We start from the raw sequence: 19,855 nt of genomic DNA on the forward strand, positions 1-19,855 counted from the left end.
TTCACAAATATTGAGTTTTCTAGACTTTGATGCTGAATTAATCAACCTACAAAGTCTATGAAACCACAGAAATGGTTAAACATCTAATAATATTAATTACAATTGCTGCTACTAATATATATACACATATATGAATGTGCAAGTTTGTATATGTGTGTATATATGTATGTATCTACATATACATATGACAGCTGGATTAAAATAATTTTTATTTTGAGGGTTTTATTATATATGTCTCTAGTTCTGTTTCAATGTTCAAGTTTCATATGACTTCAGTTCAGACTAACCATGCCAAAACTGCAATTATATTACCTAATGAAGAATGTTTTTAGTCTAATATACAGGTGCAGTTGCAATAAAAAATGCCATGGGCTCCGTCATGAGGAACCGGATACTGATTAAAGCTGTGTACAAAGGTTACATTTATAGCATATATTTATGATGGTTGCAGAATAAAAAATCCCAAACATAACTGTTACAGTATTTTTAATTTCTCATTGCTAAAGTTTTACATGTACACTAGGTTTACTGCAGCTTCCATTTCATTGAAATTTATTAGGCTAAGGAAGATTAATTATCCATAGATGACAATGAAACTCAATTTGGAATGAAACTCTGAGGGTATTTTTAACAACTTACTTTTTGTAACTTATTCTGTAGTCTTGATATTAATGAATTAGAGCACACGTACAAACTGCTAACCTGTATTTTCTATAGCACTGTGTGAAGAATCTGGCTACACCAGGTCAGATTCGTACAGTCCTATTTTCTTACTGATATGTTAAAAAGGCAGGTGTCAACCCTAAGTGGAATTGTCCTTTTCCAGACTTTTACTGTAATATTTTTTTCTTCAGCACTACCTGTAACGATTTTACACCCTCCACCTCTTTCTAACTCAATGGTAATTTTTTCACAAAACAGAAGACAAACAAATAGGAAAAGAAAAAAGAAGAAGTTACCATTAAGGGACATAATGAGTTAATTTTATGTACTAGGGAGGAAAATGTACAGTTTCCATCATTTCAGGCAGCCCTAATGCGAGGAAACTGTCAATGTATGTAGGCTAACCTGCTAGCCAAGAGGGCCTGTAGCAGAAGGAAAAGCTACTAAAAGGGTACAAGGGGCTGACTGAGATTCATCTTGCAAAGGTGGCTGGGCAAAGACCATGAAGTGGCTAGAAAAGTAGAGAAGGGAAAATCCCTGAAGTGCTGAGGTAAGGGGTGATAAGGTAATCCAAACCACAGGGCTGAAGTTTCTAGCTTATTTTTTGCTGAAGTTAATTAGTTTTATCTGCTGCTACTACACTCTTCCTGGGGGGAGAGATGAGGGGGAATCATCATTGTATTTTACCTCTTACTTCACAGGGTTATTGTGAGAATAAATGAAGGTGCTGAGCTTCAGAGATACAGTGGTAGTGGGGAACATAACTACATAGGAAGACAAACTCTTGCCCTAATATTATTGTAAATGACCTTAAATAAAATATGTATATATTTGTTCAAATTAGATCTGCATTTGCCCTCTTGAATTCTGTCTCTTCATACCTAAGTGTGATACAGCCTTAAGACCAATGATTTCCAACGGGTTTAGCCTTTACACACTAATGAAAGCCAAATATAATTTAAAGAAACTGTGTTAGTTCAATGCAAGCCCCAGATCCCCACATCATGAGAACATATTGTAAGCAAATTTTTAAGACTTACGATGGTTCTTCAGAGACCACTGCTCCTTCCTCCAGCTCTTGAGCCTGCTTATACCACGGCAACTTTGTTTCCACAGGAAGTTTCTCTATGGACAAACATAGGCACATGAAAATAAGAAGCATGCAGTAATGCTGCAATGTGTGCCAACCTCCTTTGTCTTGTTGAGCATGCCTGTGATGCACATGTGTCTTCATCCACGTGGAGGCTGAGCACGAAGAGGAAAGAAAGAGAGGAGTGCAGGAGAAAGAGAAACTACTTTGCCTCCTGGACTATAACACTTATAAGGTTACATGGCCAGATTTTGCAGCTGTTGCAGCTGGAAAGCCTATGGCACTCTAAAGCCAGAAAGGCATATTAAGTCACCATGTAACTGGGCTATAAAAGTAGGCGCTTTGAAAAGTATTTTTTGGAGAGAGTCTTGCAAGTGTGACAGGCCTCCATGGACACTGCAAAGGCAAAATTTATAAAACCCCTGATTTACCCTTAAATTTTAGAACTACAAATACACATTAAGCTTGTTTTTGATATATTACAAAGAGGAAGAAGACCCTGATTTGATGAGTGATACCATAGAAAAACAGAGATACTGTAATAAAATGGCCCAGCTATACTTTTCAACCTTAAGTTTATCAATTCATCAGCTATGTGGATTTAAAAAACTGAGCTTGATACTTTTTCCGTCATTTCTGATGGAAAACAGTAGAGCTGCTTTTCTTCTCCTCCAGGATGTGCGTGCAGCATAATGAGCTCCTCTGCTCTGGAGAGCGCAAGGCCGTGCTGCTTTGTGAGCCAAACTCTTCTTTCATGCAGTGTCAGAAGTGGAGTATTTTAGCTGAAGGTGGTGGAGCTGTTTTAGCTCTATGGGGGTATAAAGCAAGAGCAAATTTAGCACTATAATTTGAGAAGATCTGCATTTCAACAAATGTTCTGGGCTAGGATCAGGCATAGAAACACAAATGAAAGGAAGTAAGACTCAGATCAATGAGGAGAACCAGGGCCAGTCCTCTTTGCCACTCACAAATCACCTAAGCCTTTTGGGTTTATATAATGCATGGATTTGTACCTGCAAATGGGAGTAGAAGAATGTAATTCAGAATAGTCGGGAATTTTCTGTGACTCTTGTGCACAACAGTGAATGTTTCACATACATATACGAAATTTCCCATCTGTCAGTTGTATTATAGAAAAACAACTTACAACCTCATTTCACAGCTACTGCAACTTCACTCAAGCAAATTTCCTTGGATACAGTTATTAACTGAGGGGAAAAAGGGACGGTAATAGAGTTACTATGCCTTTCTCTTAGAAATAGCTTGTCAAGCTCTTGCTCTAATATATTTATTAGTGCCATTTAAGGATGAATACTTGCCAGCACAGCTCTTAGCTTAATTTATATTTTGACATTTGTTATCCAAAATATGTAGGAAATATTTCCATTTATATGTTCTGCAACTTGCTTTATGGGTTTTGGAAAGCCAGATCTTACTCCTGTTCTTCTTTGTTTGGATGCAAGTGCTTGTAAAAAGCACAAGCTCTTGTGTACTGTTGCCTGTCATGTGACTTTTTAATAAACTTTTCTTTTTTAGAGGTGTTAGTTAATTATCATCTACATTGTAAAATGAGTTAGAAGATTAGAAATGTTGATGTTTTACAGTGTGCTTTGACAAAAAAAAAAAAAGAATAAAAAACACTCCTAACATAAGCTAAGCAAGAATTATTACCTCTGAGGATTAAAGTAAAATCTCTCCTTTTATAAAACAGTTCCAGTAAAAGCACTCAAACCCTATATTATGCAGAAAGTTTTATTAGATGAATACACCTTCTCTATTAAAATTGAAAATCATTACTTCATCCAGGGATATCCTATTTTTTCCCATTATTGGTGTAGGATAAAGTGCCTCAGTGGCTGAATAAACTGAAATGAAATAAATTACATTAACTATTTACATTCTGTTTCTGTTTAGCACAGTGTGTTAAAGAAGAGGGAATTCCACATTTTTTGTTTTCCTGCCTCAGTCAGCTAGGAATATTGTTCTTGTGCTTTATGTTAATCTATCTCCAGAAGGAAAAAAGCAGGCTAACACTAAAACAGGAGAGGTACTTTTCTACCCCTACTGCTCTAAACTTCTAACTCTGGATTTGTGAAATAAAAAGGACAAAATTTTACCCCATAAATAGAATAATTTGGTTTGGAAAAGACCTCTGGATATCAGCTGGTCCAACTCTCTTCTTGAAAACATGATTCAGCCTTCAGGTACATGGCTCTTCAAACATACCACTTGCATTATGTGCAAGAACCAAGATGAGTAGTAAAATTAAACCCAAGTAAAAGACCATGCTTTGCATAGGACTTTCTATCCCATGGGAAAAAAAAAAATGGAAGAAAGAAATAATGACCTACAATCAGAAATTAATCACCTATGTACTGCAAATGGCAGCATAAAAGTTTTTTGAGGGTAAAGATGCCACTCTGTTGCAAGGGTGGACTTCCAGTAAACAGCAATTTACTTTGTTCCCAGACAAGTCCCATTGGGATAGACTTCTTGACAGAGGCAGGCAAGCAAAGCTTTCCTAGCTTTTCTCGCACCCTTCTCAGGTTCCCTAAGGAGAAGTCAATTATGGATGGTTTGCAACACCTGATTTTTTTTGTGCCTTACTGCTTTTTTGCTTACACTGTATGCTGCAGGCAGACAGGATCTTGCTTTACCTGTGCTCTGAATACCATAAACAGATAAAGCCCCATAAAAGCAACAGACTGACTGAGCTCAAACCCACTGAATCTCCATATGAGGCTCAGAATCATACTAACACAGTCACAGGGCCTTTTTTTTTTCTCTTGGAAGGTGGATGGAGTCAGCTTATGTCAGCCAGCAACATGCAACATGTCCATTGGTCCCCAGAAGCCCTGTGTCTGGGTTTTGCCACTCTGGTGGCTGGCAGACTCAGGGAATCCTCATGGTCCAGATTAAGTTGGCAAGTGCCCCTATCATCAGCCACAGAGTGCAGACATTAAATTTCCAAATTTCACTGTTCCATCTTGGATCAGCACAAGGTCATGGGTCACTCTTATTTCACAGGGGTTCATAATAAATGTTCGTAATATATATCACGATAGCTATTCATTTTTTAAAAGCAAATTATTTCATCTTATAGTGGAATTTAAGTCTCCTATTTAGGGAAATTAAATTGATCTGCATTTCTGTAGCGCAGAATTTTCCATAAATTAGTCAGCATACAGAAACACAGGTTGTACTGGTAGAGCTGTATATACGCACAAACACATAGATGCTCATATACCTGTAGAAACAGTCAAATGCCTTTGTCTCCTGCACCTGGCCACTGCCAATTAATCCAATCTAGTCCCCAGGACTTTTTCTAGCATTCTGACCGATAAGAACCTCCAAACAGCTGCAGAAATTTTTTCTCCTTCTCTCAACAAAATGTGGAAGATTTACCCACCCCAGTATTATTCTCTATCTGATGCCCTGTCATGGTTTTAGCTGGGATAGAGTTAATTTTCTTCACTGCAGCTGGCATAGTGTTGTGCCTTGGATGTAGTATGAAAACAATGTTGATAACACACAGCTGTTTTGGTTGTTGCTGGGTAGTGCTTGTACTAGTCAAGGACTTTTCTAACTTCCCATGCTCTGCCAGGTGCACAAGAAGCTGGGAGGGCAGAGGGCACAGCTAAGAGAGCAGATTCAAACTGACCAAAGGGATATTCCATATCATGTAATGTCATGCCCGCTATGTTAACTGGGAGGAGCTGGCCAGGGGAGGGAGGCAGCAATCGCGGCTCGGGAACAGACAGCGGTGAGGGGTTGTATCATTTGTGTTTCTGTTTGTTTGGGTCTTTTTTTTCCCCATTTTATGATATATAATTATTGTTATTATTATCATAATAATTATTATTATAATTTTTTTGACTGTAATTATTAAACTGTTCTTATCTCAACCCACAAGTTCTTTTGCTCTTCCAATTCTCTCCCCCATCCCACAGGGGTGGGGGGAGTGAGCGAGCAGCTGCATGGTGCTTAGTTGCTGGCTGAGGCTGAACCCAACATGGGGCACGAAGGGTTTGAGATCATAACGGTTGCTGGTCACAGCATTGATTCATTTGTTCTCAATATTAGTTTGTCCAGTATAGACCATGAAGATTGTAAAGCACACATTAAAAATTGCCGTTGGTTTTTGTAGTTTGCTGTGCTCTACAGTGATTAGAGATGTTTTGCCTAGGAGATTTGTTATTAAAACACTGGCCTTGAGCGTTATTGGTTATTTAGGTCTTGCATGGAAGCCATTACTGTACTTCGGCTCCCACCTCATGGAGACAATTAGCAATTATACCTCCTCCTCTGAGATGTTTTTTATGGAGGAAATGCAGAATGGCACCTTAGCTACCATCTTATAAAATGACTCCTCCTTCATTACAAGAACTTTTCAGTATCTTGAACATCCTTGGGTAGTTAAGATACATTTGTTGGTATTGCTTTGGCAGACGGTTTCAGTTCTGTCTAAGGTTAATAAGCAACTTAAGAATATCATCCAGAGATCTGCCCCAAGGCTCGATAGCTATGGGTGGCAGGGTATGTGGGATAGTATAGGCAAATGCCTAACATGGTGGGCACCCCCAGTGTCGTGGGACTTCACCCCCGAACAAGTGCAGAATCCTAAAAAATTAGTAGAATATTTGGAGGAAGTATGTTCTCACCCAGGCAATTCCAGAGAGATACAAATCACGGCAATGCTCTTGGGGCCTGGCTCATGCCTATCAAGCCCTATGTAACACTATTCAGTACCCCCAAGGGGAAGAGAAGGTCTGTGGATTGAAAGGCAAAGTGACTGGCACTGTGGCCACTCAAACCCCAGGACAAGCACTGTGGCTACTCAAACCCCCATGACTAGTACTGGAGCTGACTCAGAGAATCAACCTGTGCCAGTATTAGTCGCCCCCATATACACAAGAAGAAATATTGGAAGAGAAAGTCAACTCATTTAAAACGGGATGATGAAAAAGCAGGGCTGTCATGAAGAGAGGAGGAAGAAGTCATGAATGAAATAGAGACCAGCCGATCCCTATCCTTCAGTGAGTTGAAGGATATATGAAAAGATTTCAGCCGTCGTTCAGGTGAGCACATTGTCACCTGGCTGCTCCGATGCTGGGGTAATGAGGCCAGTAGCCTGCAACTAGAGGGAAGGAAGGAAGCCAAACAACTGGGATCCCTCTATAGGGAAGGGGGCTTTGACAAAGCAATTGGGAAAAAACCACAAGCCCTCAGCCTCTGGAGGCGACTCCTGTCCGGAGTGAAGGAAAGGTATCCCTTTAAAGAAGATGTTACATATCGCCCAGGAAAATGGACAACTGTGGAGAAATGTATCCCGTGTCTAAGGGAATTAGCTGTGTTTGAGGTGATTTACAGTGATCTAGATGATCAACGGTCATCCAAAGATCCAGATGAAGCCAAGTGCACACAACCCATGTGGCGGAAGTTTGTACGGAGCGCACCATCCTCGTATGTAAACTCATTGGCAGTGATGTCCTGGGAAGATGACAAGACACCAATGGTGGCGGAGTTGATTGATAAACTCCTGGAATATGAAGCAAATCTCTCTTCCTCGCTCATCTCTGCTGTGGAGAAACTATCCCAAGAGGTCCAGCAACTCAAAGAAGATATGTCCTGCTCCCCACCTCTACAAAGTAGTGTCTCAGCTGTTAGGAATAAGCGTCCTTTGGCTCAAAGAAGGGGATACACACCATGGTCCACCCTACGGTTCTACCTGTTCTACAGGTTCTACCTGTGTGACCACAGAGATGACATGATGAGGTGGGATGGCAAGCCTACTTCGACCCTAGAGGCATGGGTACGTGAACTGCAAGGAAGAACAGTCACTCAGGGAGGCTCTTCCGGGAAAGCTGCTGCTCCAGTTTCCAGCGAGCAAGTCCCCAGACAGAGGAGTAGAAGCGCAGATTTTATTTCTAAGTGTAATAGAGGGACTCCTGATTCACATTTACAGGAAGTGAGTTGTGACTGCCATGATCAAGACTAGAGGGGCCCTGCCTCCACCCAGGTGCAGGAAAGGGATAACCGGGCTTACTGGACTGTGTGGATCCGATGGCCTGGCACGTCCGACCCACAGGAGTATAAAGCTTTAGTGGACACTGGTGCACAGTGCACCTTAATGCCATCAAACTATATAGGGGCAGAACCCATCAGCACTGCTGGAGTGACAGGGGGATCCCGAGAGCTAACTGTATTGGAGGCTGAAGTGAGCCTAACTGGCAATGGGTGGCAAAAGAACCCCATCGTGACTGGCCCAGAGTCTCTGTGCATCCTTGGCATAGACTACCTCAGGAGAGGGTATTTCAAGGACCCAAAAGGGTACAGGTGGGCTTTTGGTGTAGCTGCCTTGGAGACAGAGGAAATTAAGCAGCTGTCTACTTTGCCTGGCCTCTCGAAGGACCCTTCTTTTGTGGGGTTGCTGAGGGTCAAAGAACAACAGGTGCCGATTGCCACCACAGCAGTGCATCTGCGGCAATATCGCACCAACAGAGACTCTCTGATCCCCATCCATAAACTCATTCACCAACTGAGGAGCCAAGGAGTCATCAGTAAGACCCACTCACCCTTTAACAGCCCCATATGGCCAGTCCAGAAGTCTAATGGAGAGTGGAGACTAACAGTAGACTATCGTGGCCTGAATGAAGTCACTCCACCGTTGAGTGCTGCCGTGCCAGACATGCTAGAACTTCAATATCAAGTCAAAGAAAGCCAAAGGAGTCAAAGGCAGCCAAGTGGTATGCCACAATTGATATTGCTCTCTTAGCTGTGCCCCCTCCCCTCTTGTGCACCTGGCAGAGCATGGGAAGTTAGAAAAGTCCTTGACTAGTACAAGCACTACCCAGCAACAACCAAAACAGCTGTGTGTTATCAACATTGTTTTCATACTACATCCAAGGCATAACACTATGCCAGCTGCAGTGAAGAAAATTAACTCTATCCCAGCTAAAACCATGACAGGGCATCAGATAGAGAATAATACTGGGGTGGGTAAATCTTCCACATTTTGTTGAGAGAAGGAGAAAAAATTTCTGCAGCTGTTTGGAGGTTCTTATCGGTCAGAATGCTAGAAAAAGTCCTGGGGACTAGATTGGATTAATTGGCAGTGGCCAGGTGCAGGAGACAAAGGCTCCAGATTATGTTCCAGGTTATGAACAGGCACTTTAAAATTCTGGCATAGCTACTATATATATAAAATATATATATATTAAAAATATCTAATATATATATAGCTACTATAATATATATACTATAATAGCTACTATAAATGCTATTTACATAATTAATTTTAAAATAGAGGAAAAATTTAGCCTAGTCACAATCAAAGGTCAAACCTGGTTACACTGTGGTCAACTTTACATTATAGTACTTAGTCTGCTAGATCACAAGTTAACAGTGAAAACCCCAGAGCTTGTAAGAAAAAGGAAGGGGTCAGCATTCACTCCAAGTTGCTAGCAGGCAGATTGGAATAGGAATGGTAGACCTTACAGGTGTAAATTCACAACTCATTGCAGGTGGAAACAGTGCTACTAGCAAGAAAATAAAACTGCTCAACATGGAAGAACTCTGAAAAATTGTGAATCCTTCTGCCTCATTACCTTTGGGTTTGTAGCAAGGAGTTGGTACGATGCATTCTTCTTTTATGTGTGGCTTTGTTTTAGGACTACAGCCTCCTGTATGCATCCCCCTGTGATCAATGCAAAGGACCACACGGTATCTGAGTCCTTGTCCACAGGTCACAGTGCACTGGGGGAAAAAATTGTGCATGTGATACTTCACAAGAGTGATTAAAAAAAGGGAAGTATTTGTACATCAAAGAGCAAAACCTGATGCAGAAAAACCCAACCCTATTCATAGTATTTGTTAGCTATGGGTAAGGTATAAAATTCACATAAATTTGTGCCTTTTTGCTCTGCTCATTTAATTGGTTTGGAATTTTGGTGCTGGATTTCTTTTGCGTCTCATCATCTCTCTCATCATTGGCTACTTGGTTTGTGGCCATTGTCCCATATTGGATATTCTCAGTAACACCCTGCCCGTTTCATCTGGAGCCACTCTGCTTTGCTTGGACAAAGTACTGGGGCTTATGGGTTAACAGGGGTGACACTCAGCTATTTTTGAACATGGTACCAAACAGAATGGGAAAGTATTTGTGCTTTCTTCCCTCAGACACTTTTTTCAGTCTTTTTTTCATTTATTTTCAGTAAGGTACATAAATTTTTCTCCCTGTACAGATTGTTTTAGAAGTGGTTGCATGGGAGAGGATCAAAACTACTGGTCAGTGGTGAGGACTACGGATACTACCAATATCTCTTTGATCTTGGATAGCAGCTTTCATCTGGAAATCTCTAAACACTTTGCAATCAGTTAAGAATGCCTCACCTGTGGGTGAGCTAGCTTAGGTTCTAAAACCCATTTTACTTGCTGAGAAACTGGGGTGGTGAGAAACTACATTCAAGATTAAGTTTTCATGTACAAAATCAGAACCCTTTTCTACTTTTGTAGAAAGACATTTCAAAGACATTTACTTTTGTACAGAGGAAGGTGGGTCAGGAACAGACAACTATAAGCATCAAAGAGCAGAGTCATGGCTTTACGTATTTCTGGAAATTTCTCAGCAATTCATGATATTTAATTCATGGCTGAAAAAATGTAGTAAAGATATACATGTTTACAGGTTTTGTTTTGTGCATTTCATTTATGTTCCCAGTCTATTATTACTAGGTCACTAATTAGCATTGCAGATCTGATTTATTTTTCTATCATTCTTCTTAATCATGTTAATCTTATTAATACATTATTCCTGAGTCTTTACTTCGCAGTTAGACAGATAGCATAATTTAAAACAGGTCATGATAATAAGGAAAGGAAGTAGTGAATGTTCCTAATTCCACAAGCTTACTAAACTATAATTTAAGATATATTCCTAATGTGGTAAATACAAAACCAACAAAGCTAAACTGATTACCGGAGACCATTCCTGAGCAAGCCACTTTGGGCAGTCAAATATATTGCAAGGCTGGACAACAGGCATCTTTGGAGTATACATGCATTTCCATTCTTCCACGGGGCTAATATGCCCCTGAATGTCTTCTTCCACACATGAGACGCTGCGGCTCTGAAGGCCTCCACCACAGGATGAGGAGCAGGCAGTCCAGGGTGTATTTTCCCATCTGAGGAAAGAAACACCCAAAATAGAGAGGCATCAGGAAAAGGAACCCCTGCTGCCCCCACCCACACCCTGCAAATGCATAAACTGCTGTCTGCAGGAGGATTTTTTTTTCTGAGTAATGTCAGTAAAAAATAATTATATATATATTTTCATAAATGGCCATAACAGCAAAGCGCACTCATGGCTGCTGTCTTTAAATCACAGATTAGGAATATGAAACCTGGGAATTAGGAATATTAGGAATATGAAAGCTGGGAGAGTAGATGTAAAAAGACTGTTATGGCGTGAGACCATAATCCAAAACAGCTTGAGAAACAGTCTCAGCCTTTTGATAATTTTCAGGGAATTACTTTTTTCTTTTGTTTTCAGTGTTACTAAAAGCCAAATACCTCAGGGCATTTTGATCCTTTATTTTGGATTTTCTTGAGCAGTAGAAAAGCCTCTGTCTAGCTGCCAGCTCACGATGCTTTTTCCTTAAATACAGTCCCTCCACTGTTAAGTACTGCTGAATCATACTCTGATACAAAATTGTCCTCCATCTTTTGTCAATGTACATGCCCTTTTTACATAGATAAAATAAAATCTGTTTTATTCAAAGCTAGAGTGTTAAACCCTGTATTAATACGCCAGCTTTTGTATTCCTTACTAGCAGAGTTTTAATTTTTGAGGTTAGGAGGTATGTATGTAATTTTGTCTTCTTTTTTTTTTTTTTTAAACAAAAAACAGAGAGAAGTGTTTTCCAGAAAAAAGGAATTAGGTACAGAGATATATTTTATAAGTGTATCTCACAAATACTTGGTGATAAAGACTGTGTGTACATAAGCATAAGAACCTATCTAGGAGAGAAAAGCCTAATCCAAATGACACAGATCACTGATAAAGGGTGTCAACATGAATGGCAGCCACAATGCTTCACAAATAAGCTGCTGTCCTCTTTGTCTTCTCACTCACAGTTTGGGATGAGTCCATGATTCCACTGGAGACTCTGTTGAATGTGAATGCACTGGACTTGCACACTGATGCTGAATGCTTTCTGCGCTAGGCCTCACAATGACTTGAGGGATGTTGTTTCCTCACCAGGATGAGACTAACAAGTTGCCTGGGGTGGGTCTTTCTCTGATTTCATACCCCATGCCACAAGAAATTAATGAAGAGGGAAACACTCATCCTTCAGCTACCAAGCTTTTTTATCAGCACCAGTCTAATTCACTGCTTTAAGAGTAACTACTCATGTGATTGTTTCCATGAGAATCTCAAGTCCTACATTAAAGATCTTTTAATTGTGAGACAATTAATAATACAAATCAGGCCTTGATCATATTCCTGCCCTGATCTCTGATTTATTAGAAAAAACAATGGATTAATGTCCCTGGGAAAGGCATTAGCATGGGTATGCAGGATCAGAACACAACACTAATACTAGCTAAACCCAAAACCTCCCCATTTATAAGCACGCAAGAAGGCACACCAATGGAGAGAGAGAGAGAAAGTCGGATGGTTCATTACAAAGCCACAGGTTAAAGTCCTGTTCAGAGATGAGTAGAGGGAAGAAAAAGGAATGATGTGAGAGAAAAGGGTAGGTGGGGTGGGGGCTGAGGAAAGAGAGAAAGAAAGGGAGCACATACTCCAATAAGTTTGCATTGAAGCTTCAGCTAAAATATAGTTTCAGTTCTACATCAACAGAATTTATAACAGGTTAGCATTTGAACAACTCCAGGTTAATCTGCAGGATTTCAGAGCAAGAAAAAACCAGCATCTCTTAACTCAGTTTGAAAGCAAAGCAGAAGTGCAGACAAGAGAAAGAAGGAAGTAAATGTATTTGTTAATCCTAGCATCTGGTTGACTGTTTTACGTACCGAGGAAGGGGATGGTAGAGGTCATATGGCATGATCTGCTTGTATCCATCACTGTTAGGAACAATAATGCCAACCCTCTGAGTAGAAGGTACACATAATAAAATAAACACTAAATAATTACATTATACAACTTTTTTTTTACACAATATTACAAAAACCCCAAAACAAACAAGATATATTTCTTAAGTTGTTACCACATTTAAAACAAAACTTATGCTCCCATCCTAATGCTTCTGAGTTGTTCAAAGAATGAACCACCAATTACTACTTTATTTTTATGAATATATTACTGTTTGACTAAGAAGCACTCCATTACAAGTGATCCAAATGAGTGGTCCAAATATTGCTTAAATTTATTAAGTTACTATCTGCCATTAAAAAGAAATTCCTACACTTGATACTTTCTTGGAACTTGGATCCAAAGTCACTAAAGACAATAGGGGAACTTCCATCTGCTTCATAGAGCTCTAGATCAAACCCTCTATTATATGGTTGGCTCTGCCCTTCAGATAAAACATCTACTTCTATCACAGAATCACAGAATCCCAGGTTGGAAGGGACCTCGGGGATCATTTAGTCCAACCTTTGATATATGGGGAGGGATTAGAAATTTGGAGAACCCCAGTCCAGGAAATAAAATCTATGATTCTTGTCTCTCCACCTTAAATCAGCCCAATTTCATTCATCTTCAGAACCCTCCTCTTTATTTTGGTTTTTCTGGAAGAAAGAAGGAGCTGGAGAAAAGAGTAAAATGTCAGGTTGGTTTTTTTTTTGTTTGCTTGGTTTTTGTGTTGTGGTGACTGGTTGGCTTGGTTTGCTGTAGTGTTATTGGTACAATATCTAAATAATATACTATCTAGAGATTACAGAAGGCAATAGTGTAGATCAAAATAAGTAATTATCTGAACCATTAATATGCCAGTTATGTGTAAGATGGATGTCATATGACTTGTTGCCAACTACAGGGTGTCACTGAATTGCTAGTCTGGTATTTCATCTTTTGTCTGCACTTTTTATAACAAAAGAGTAACTCTACCCATGCTGTCTCCCAGTTATCAGGCATATCTATTAATGTCAAATAGATGATCCCAGAGCACATCATCAAAGTGGCTTCATCAAAGCCACTGTACGACAATGGAGTTGGATGGGGCAGGTGGGCAGAACCAGCAAAGAATGAATGCCAGTTTCATTAAAATAAAAAGTGTGTTGCTACCCTAGTAACGGCGAGAGGAAACTGGCTGAAAAGAATGAAGGTTGTTTTTGAGAGCCTTATACAAGCGAGAGGTGCTAAGTATGCTTCTACAGAATTCTGCAAGTGGAAAGGAGCAAAGGAGGGGGAAGGGAGAAAGTATTCTCCAGCCTCAACACAATTCACTGAAAAATGCTGTAAGCATTCAAAGGAGTCTTGTCATGCTAAGGCTAAAGGAGTCAACAGGGTTTTTGTGTGCACAACTTGTCCATGCTAGGAGAATGGATCCCATTGTGTTTTCACAGCAAGGAGTCAGCGCTGGGTCAGCATGCTGGAATTTTCCAACTGAAGCGCAGGAAGACACTGGAGCCCTGGGAATGTATGATGGGCACTAGACAGGTCCCTCTAAGATTAGCACCTTCTGCAGCCACAGAAGCCCTCCATGTGAGTGTGCATATTTGCATCTTTGGAGAGCTGCCTATCTCCACAAAAAAATCTGAACACAAAAATCTAAAAATCCACAAAAATCTAAACAAAAAATCAGAGAGGCAGTTCTGGCACTGGGAAACTTTGGAAAAGACAAATGACTCATTCAGAGTATGGCAGAAGAACAAGATTTTTCAGACTTAACTTGATGGATAAATGCCTTAACAAGTTTGAGAAATCATGTACTAGTATTTTAAGAAGACGGAAGGGGACTTTTCTGAATTTTTTTTGCTCATTCTTTTGGGAATCTCTGCGGGTTTCCTGACTCTTCTACCACCACTGCTGAAGTTCCACTCGGAAGGCTTTTGTACCTTCCAGCTTATCAGCTTCCTGAGGAGTGGTTGGAAGAAAGATTAATATACCAAGTTCAGAAATGAAATAATTATACTATAAAAGCATCTACTCCCTAAGAAAGAAACAGATTTCAAAACATTTCTCACTCATTGCAGTGACAAATGTTTTCTTCTGAGTAAATACAGGCTGTGTTCATAATTCAGGTCTACATGCATTAGAATGCATATTATGCATGGCCATTCCAATGGAAATAACCATACCACATCCAAACACTTTTATGAAGATTAAATAGCATTTACAAAGCACTAGATTAATATTGTCATTGGAAAGGTGTGACCCTCAAAGAATTTTGCATACATAAATTGCATTTCTGTAACTGGTATAGAGCTCTACAGAATTTCTTACACTGTCCTTGTGCATACATGAAGGGCTGCCGCAGGCTCTCATTCTGTTACTGCAAGATAATGATCCCCAGCAACATAAGCCCCATGGACATAGTGAGGAAAAAGACCCCTACATTAATTTACAATGGTTTAATTTATTACTTTAAAAATCACTTGAAGATACAACAGAACAGCAGATGCAGATGTTGCACCATTAATGGCAACTGCATCTTTCCTAGTGTTGTGTGGTTTTTTGGTGTATGTCCCAGAAAAAAAAAAAGCCAAAGCAAACTACTTAAGAAACATCTGAGAGTTTGTTTCCATGAATCTTGTATTTTTTGACTGGACAGACTGGTTTAAATTCCATGAGTCTATCAGTCCATCATATTCCTATAAAAAGATGGAAAAGATCTAGTTTATGGGCTTTCTTCACTGTGCATTACTCAGACAATGCAAAAAGGATGGTATGCTAAATGAACAGAGCAAATAATAGTGATAGTAATTCCTCCACTACACTGAGATTTCTGGCTGATATGGGAGTAGCTAACAGGATGCATTTATACTACACCTAGGGCAAACCTGCTTTGGCAGGAGCAGGAGCACAAAGCAAATTATTTTGAAGATCTGTTGTGTCTCATATGTCTGAATACTCCCACACCTTTCAGACCAACAAGTTGTGTCATATACTCTGCAGATTGGTTTGTTTTCCTCCTGAGTGCTGACAGCTTCAGCAGAGTTGTTCTTCCAAGGCTCGTGTTCAGCTCAAGCAGGAGCTGCACATGCTAGAGGTGGGTGTGCCACACCCAGGTCTGCCATCTCTGCAAATATTTGGCTTTCCCCTGTGATGGGTGCCCAAAGCCACTTTCCTTGAAAGTCATGTTTGGCATTGTCTTCCCCAGTAGCTCCTTTTCCTCCTTAAGATACCGTCTTAGCACCACTGGCAGGCATGAATGCCTTCCTCAGTCTCCGATGACTCCCTTTCTGACAAGGTGACAGCCCTTCCTGCCTCCATCTCCTGCATGCCCATAGCTCTTGGGTTGGGCACCTGCCGAGCCAAGAAGGGGTAAGGGAGCATGAGCTGGGAGAAAAGCCAGCAGAGAGAAAGGGCACCTCTCCACAAGATGCCTCAGGGTGGTGTCACCCTGCATGGGGACCATGTGCTGAGGCTGGGAGTGGGTAGAGGTGCCTGCTTCTCCTGCACTGGTGCTCCTGCACCCAGCCATGTCAGTGCCCAGCCTCTGCAGGACACTCACATGCCTCTGGCTCCCAGCCTTCACTTCTCCTGTGGGCTCTGTTTCCCCAGGGGTTTCCTACCCACAAAGCTGCAGCCACAGAGCTGTCTGCACTCCCAGGTGGCTGGAGCTATTACTCCTTTATCTTGACACAGCAAAGATTTAGGCCTTTGTTGAAAACTGTCAGACTTGAGAGCAAATGATCTGCATGGCAGGGACTATGCTATCTAAGGAATGGTCTGAAGTGCGTCTAAAATATTAATAGCAATCGGCAAATAATAATAAAACGTTGAAGCACCTTAAGTTGGCTGTGGACAGCTAATTCATTAAGTGAAAGGAAACACTTGGGCATCCTGAAAAAGTTAATCACAAAAGACAAGAGTTTAGCATCTGAGCCAGCATCTCCTTGAAAGCCATGATTATCACTTGACAGTGTGTCATACTGCACTGTCCCCCCACAGTGCTCTGTGAAGATGTCACAGTGTGACATCACCACCTTGTGTTAAAAGAATATTTTCTGCCATGAGAAACAAGTATTGAGGACCTCAAATAGACTGTATCTGTTAATGTTTCCCATGTGTTACACTGTAAAACTGTCACAATTTCCATTCAGAACTGGGGTAGATGACACCTACAGTAACACCATAGGTACAGGCAACATTAGCTTTTGAATGCCTGCTTTTGCAGGTAGAGAGTATAGTAATTCTGTTATGTTACCAGCATGAGTTGTATCTCTGGCTGAATCCTGAGACACAGATAGTATTGTAATCATCTTATAAGATTACACTCTATCACTGTGGAACTTTGTGCTGGTTTTGGCTGAGAAGGGGTTAATTTTCCTCACCGAGGGGAGTTGGCTACCTCTCCAGCTTCCTGAGTTCTGCTGCGTGGCAGGGGGGCTGGGAGGGGCAGGGCCATGGTGGGGGCAGCTGACCCCGACTGGCCATGGGATGTTCGTTCCATGCCATGTGACACCATGACCAGTATATTAAGGGGGGCAGTTTGTGGCATAGTGTCAGGTTGGTGGGCAGTGAGTGGCTGTGTCGCGTGCGGTTTGTTTCAGCGGTTCGTTTCCTTCCCCCCTCCCCTGGGCCTTTGCGCCTCTCATTGTTCTCCTTTACATTGCATTTCTGTTGTTGTTGTTCTCTTTTAATTTTAATTGTTAAACTGTTCTTATCCCAACCCATGGGCGTTACCCTTCTGATTCTCTCCCCCATCTACCGGTGGGGGAGTGAGCGAGCAACTGTGTGGGGCTGAGCTGCCGCTAAACCATGACAGTCTTAAAGAACTACAATGTGTTTTATATTTAGATATCCTTTTATACGGTTTTAGCATTTCACAGATTGGTAAAAGCCAATGTCCCTTACCTAAACATTTTTAAATGGAATGTTATTGGATTCTTAAATAACCTACTTAAAAATGCAAAGGACTACCTAGAAAGCTATCTTTCTCTGTCAGCCTCCAGAAAAATATCATACTTCAGACAGCATGTCTGTTCAGCACAACAGTATCTCACCTTTATAATAAATGACTTGTTCATGGTATACAGATTTCAAATTCTAAGAAACATATGGTTTACTTATCATTGTTGGAGACTGCTAAAAACTAATCTCTCTACAGGGCTTGAAATGGGTGTCATCAAATGGAAACAGCAGAAGTACTTCCTTCCTGTAGCATGACTGTAATGCTTCCAGAAATCTTCTCCCTTTTTTATCCAAGTTAATATTTTATGGTAGTTTGGATGAGCAGTGTTTGGTACAAAGATGGAAGTTTGTTGCTATTTTCCACTGCTATATATTAACAACTGAGTATCCAGTGAAAATCTCTCTAAGTGACCATTTTACTATGTGCTGTAGTTTTGGTCTCTTCTAGGACGTGAATAGACTACATTTCCTATACGTTCATCTTAGGCAGACAGATATCTGTATTTGGTGCATGTAGCAGTTCAAGTGCTACTTTCCTACCTTACAGTTCAATATCTGATGCATCCTGACAACTCCTTTCTGCCTTTCCTGATATGATATGAACTATCTCCTTAGAGCTGAATTTTCTCTGCTCTTCACATCTTCTAACACTTTGACAAAGCCTTCGTGGCCAACCCTCCCTCCCTGTTCTGACAAAACAATTTTCTATCTTAATTTAAATGCCTTTTACCCTGCCCAAAAATTCAAAGTTTTGTCTATTTATTTTGAGAAGAAAACTGCCTCTTTAGGCATTAGGATTATCTGCAGCTCATCTTTATGCTGCTCTTGAACTCAGGTTCACCCCAGTTATGATTACCAGAACATTGCCACTGTTATCAGCTCCTTCTCCATCTACAACTCCTGTATCTGGAGGCGTATGTACTGCCATTTCTACTCAAATGTGTCACTATTTGCAATTAGGCCTTCCTGAAAACTTACCTTGTAGTTCCTCTCCTGCTGCTTGGAATTGGTTTTGGCCTCCTAAACGTCTCCCCCAATTTTTTTAATGCATAATGCATCACTTTAGCTCATTTCTCCAGCAACCTTGGTAGTTCCCTGGTAAATTCTGAACTGTTCAAAAATCACCCTTGATAAATATACAGTTGGAATGACTGATGTTTGTTGGCTCTACTCTCTTTTGCAGGCAGCATACTTTTGCTAATACCTGTTTCAGTTTTCCAGCACATGGAACTTCAACCATATGGGTGGAAAAGTCTTACTTTCCTTTCTGCTTTGACATCTAAAACCTTCATGTCTCATCTTACCCTGTGATGGCTATCTCTTGCTGTCTTTAGAATCATTCATATGCATATGATTGGCTGTGGAAATTGAGACCAGACCCAGCAATCTGAGAGCACTGCAAAGCAGAAATACTTTCTCAAACCCTCTGTAACAAATTAAGAATTTAAGTAAAAATGCAAATCCACAGAAATGTCCTTTTGCCTGAGGCAGAGATCAGGAAAGGACATTGTCATGACTGGTGTCCCACATACATGCAAAAAGCTGGAGTGTTGTCAAAAAGCCAGTGTCTGCGTTAACTATGGGATCTTTTATATGAAAGAGTGTTCAAAACAAAGTTTAAATCTATCATATGTCCCAGTCGAGGGCAATAACAATAAATGAGTCATTGTGTCTCAGACCCCTCTCATCACTGCACGTCTATAGCTGCTCCTGTGTAAATCAGAAAGTGTAGCCTGTCCTTTCAGGAACATACCAACATTCCAGTTTTTTTCATCTTCCAGAGAATGTAGTGAAAATGCGAACACTGCACTGCTGTGATGCTTGGCTTATAATTGCTATCTAAGGAGGCTGATAACAAGCAAAAAATTATGCATTTGGCAATTTCCTACTTCATTTTCCGATTCATAATGACGTGAGGAGAACTCTTTTACTGATTAAGAGCGTATTCTGTGTTGCCCTTTTAATTATACCTATTTACTCATTACTACTTCCTTTTCTTTTGAAGGAAATATATAAAAGTTATTATGCACCTGTCTTGTACTCTTGCCCAGGAAATT

The 19,855-nt window shown here is 40.5% G+C and overlaps 1 protein-coding gene across 1 annotated transcript in view; it reads right to left on the reverse strand.

The window, feature by feature from the left end:
* Window positions 1-19,855, reverse strand: part of ADAMTSL1 (ADAMTS like 1) — a 208,821-nt gene that overhangs the window by 99,017 nt on the left and 89,949 nt on the right. The window contains exons 10-13 of the mRNA XM_075078908.1: window positions 12,791-12,841; window positions 10,731-10,935; window positions 9,361-9,508; window positions 1,704-1,788 (exon numbers count right to left, since the gene is read on the reverse strand). Of these exons, the coding sequence (XP_074935009.1) occupies window positions 1,704-1,788; window positions 9,361-9,508; window positions 10,731-10,935; window positions 12,791-12,841 (489 nt within the window). The remainder of the gene's footprint in view (window positions 1-1,703; window positions 1,789-9,360; window positions 9,509-10,730; window positions 10,936-12,790; window positions 12,842-19,855) is intronic.

Source organism: Phalacrocorax aristotelis, chromosome Z (genome assembly GCF_949628215.1).
Source record: "Phalacrocorax aristotelis chromosome Z, bGulAri2.1, whole genome shotgun sequence".
In the NCBI taxonomy this organism is placed as follows: domain Eukaryota; kingdom Metazoa; phylum Chordata; class Aves; order Suliformes; family Phalacrocoracidae; genus Phalacrocorax; species Phalacrocorax aristotelis.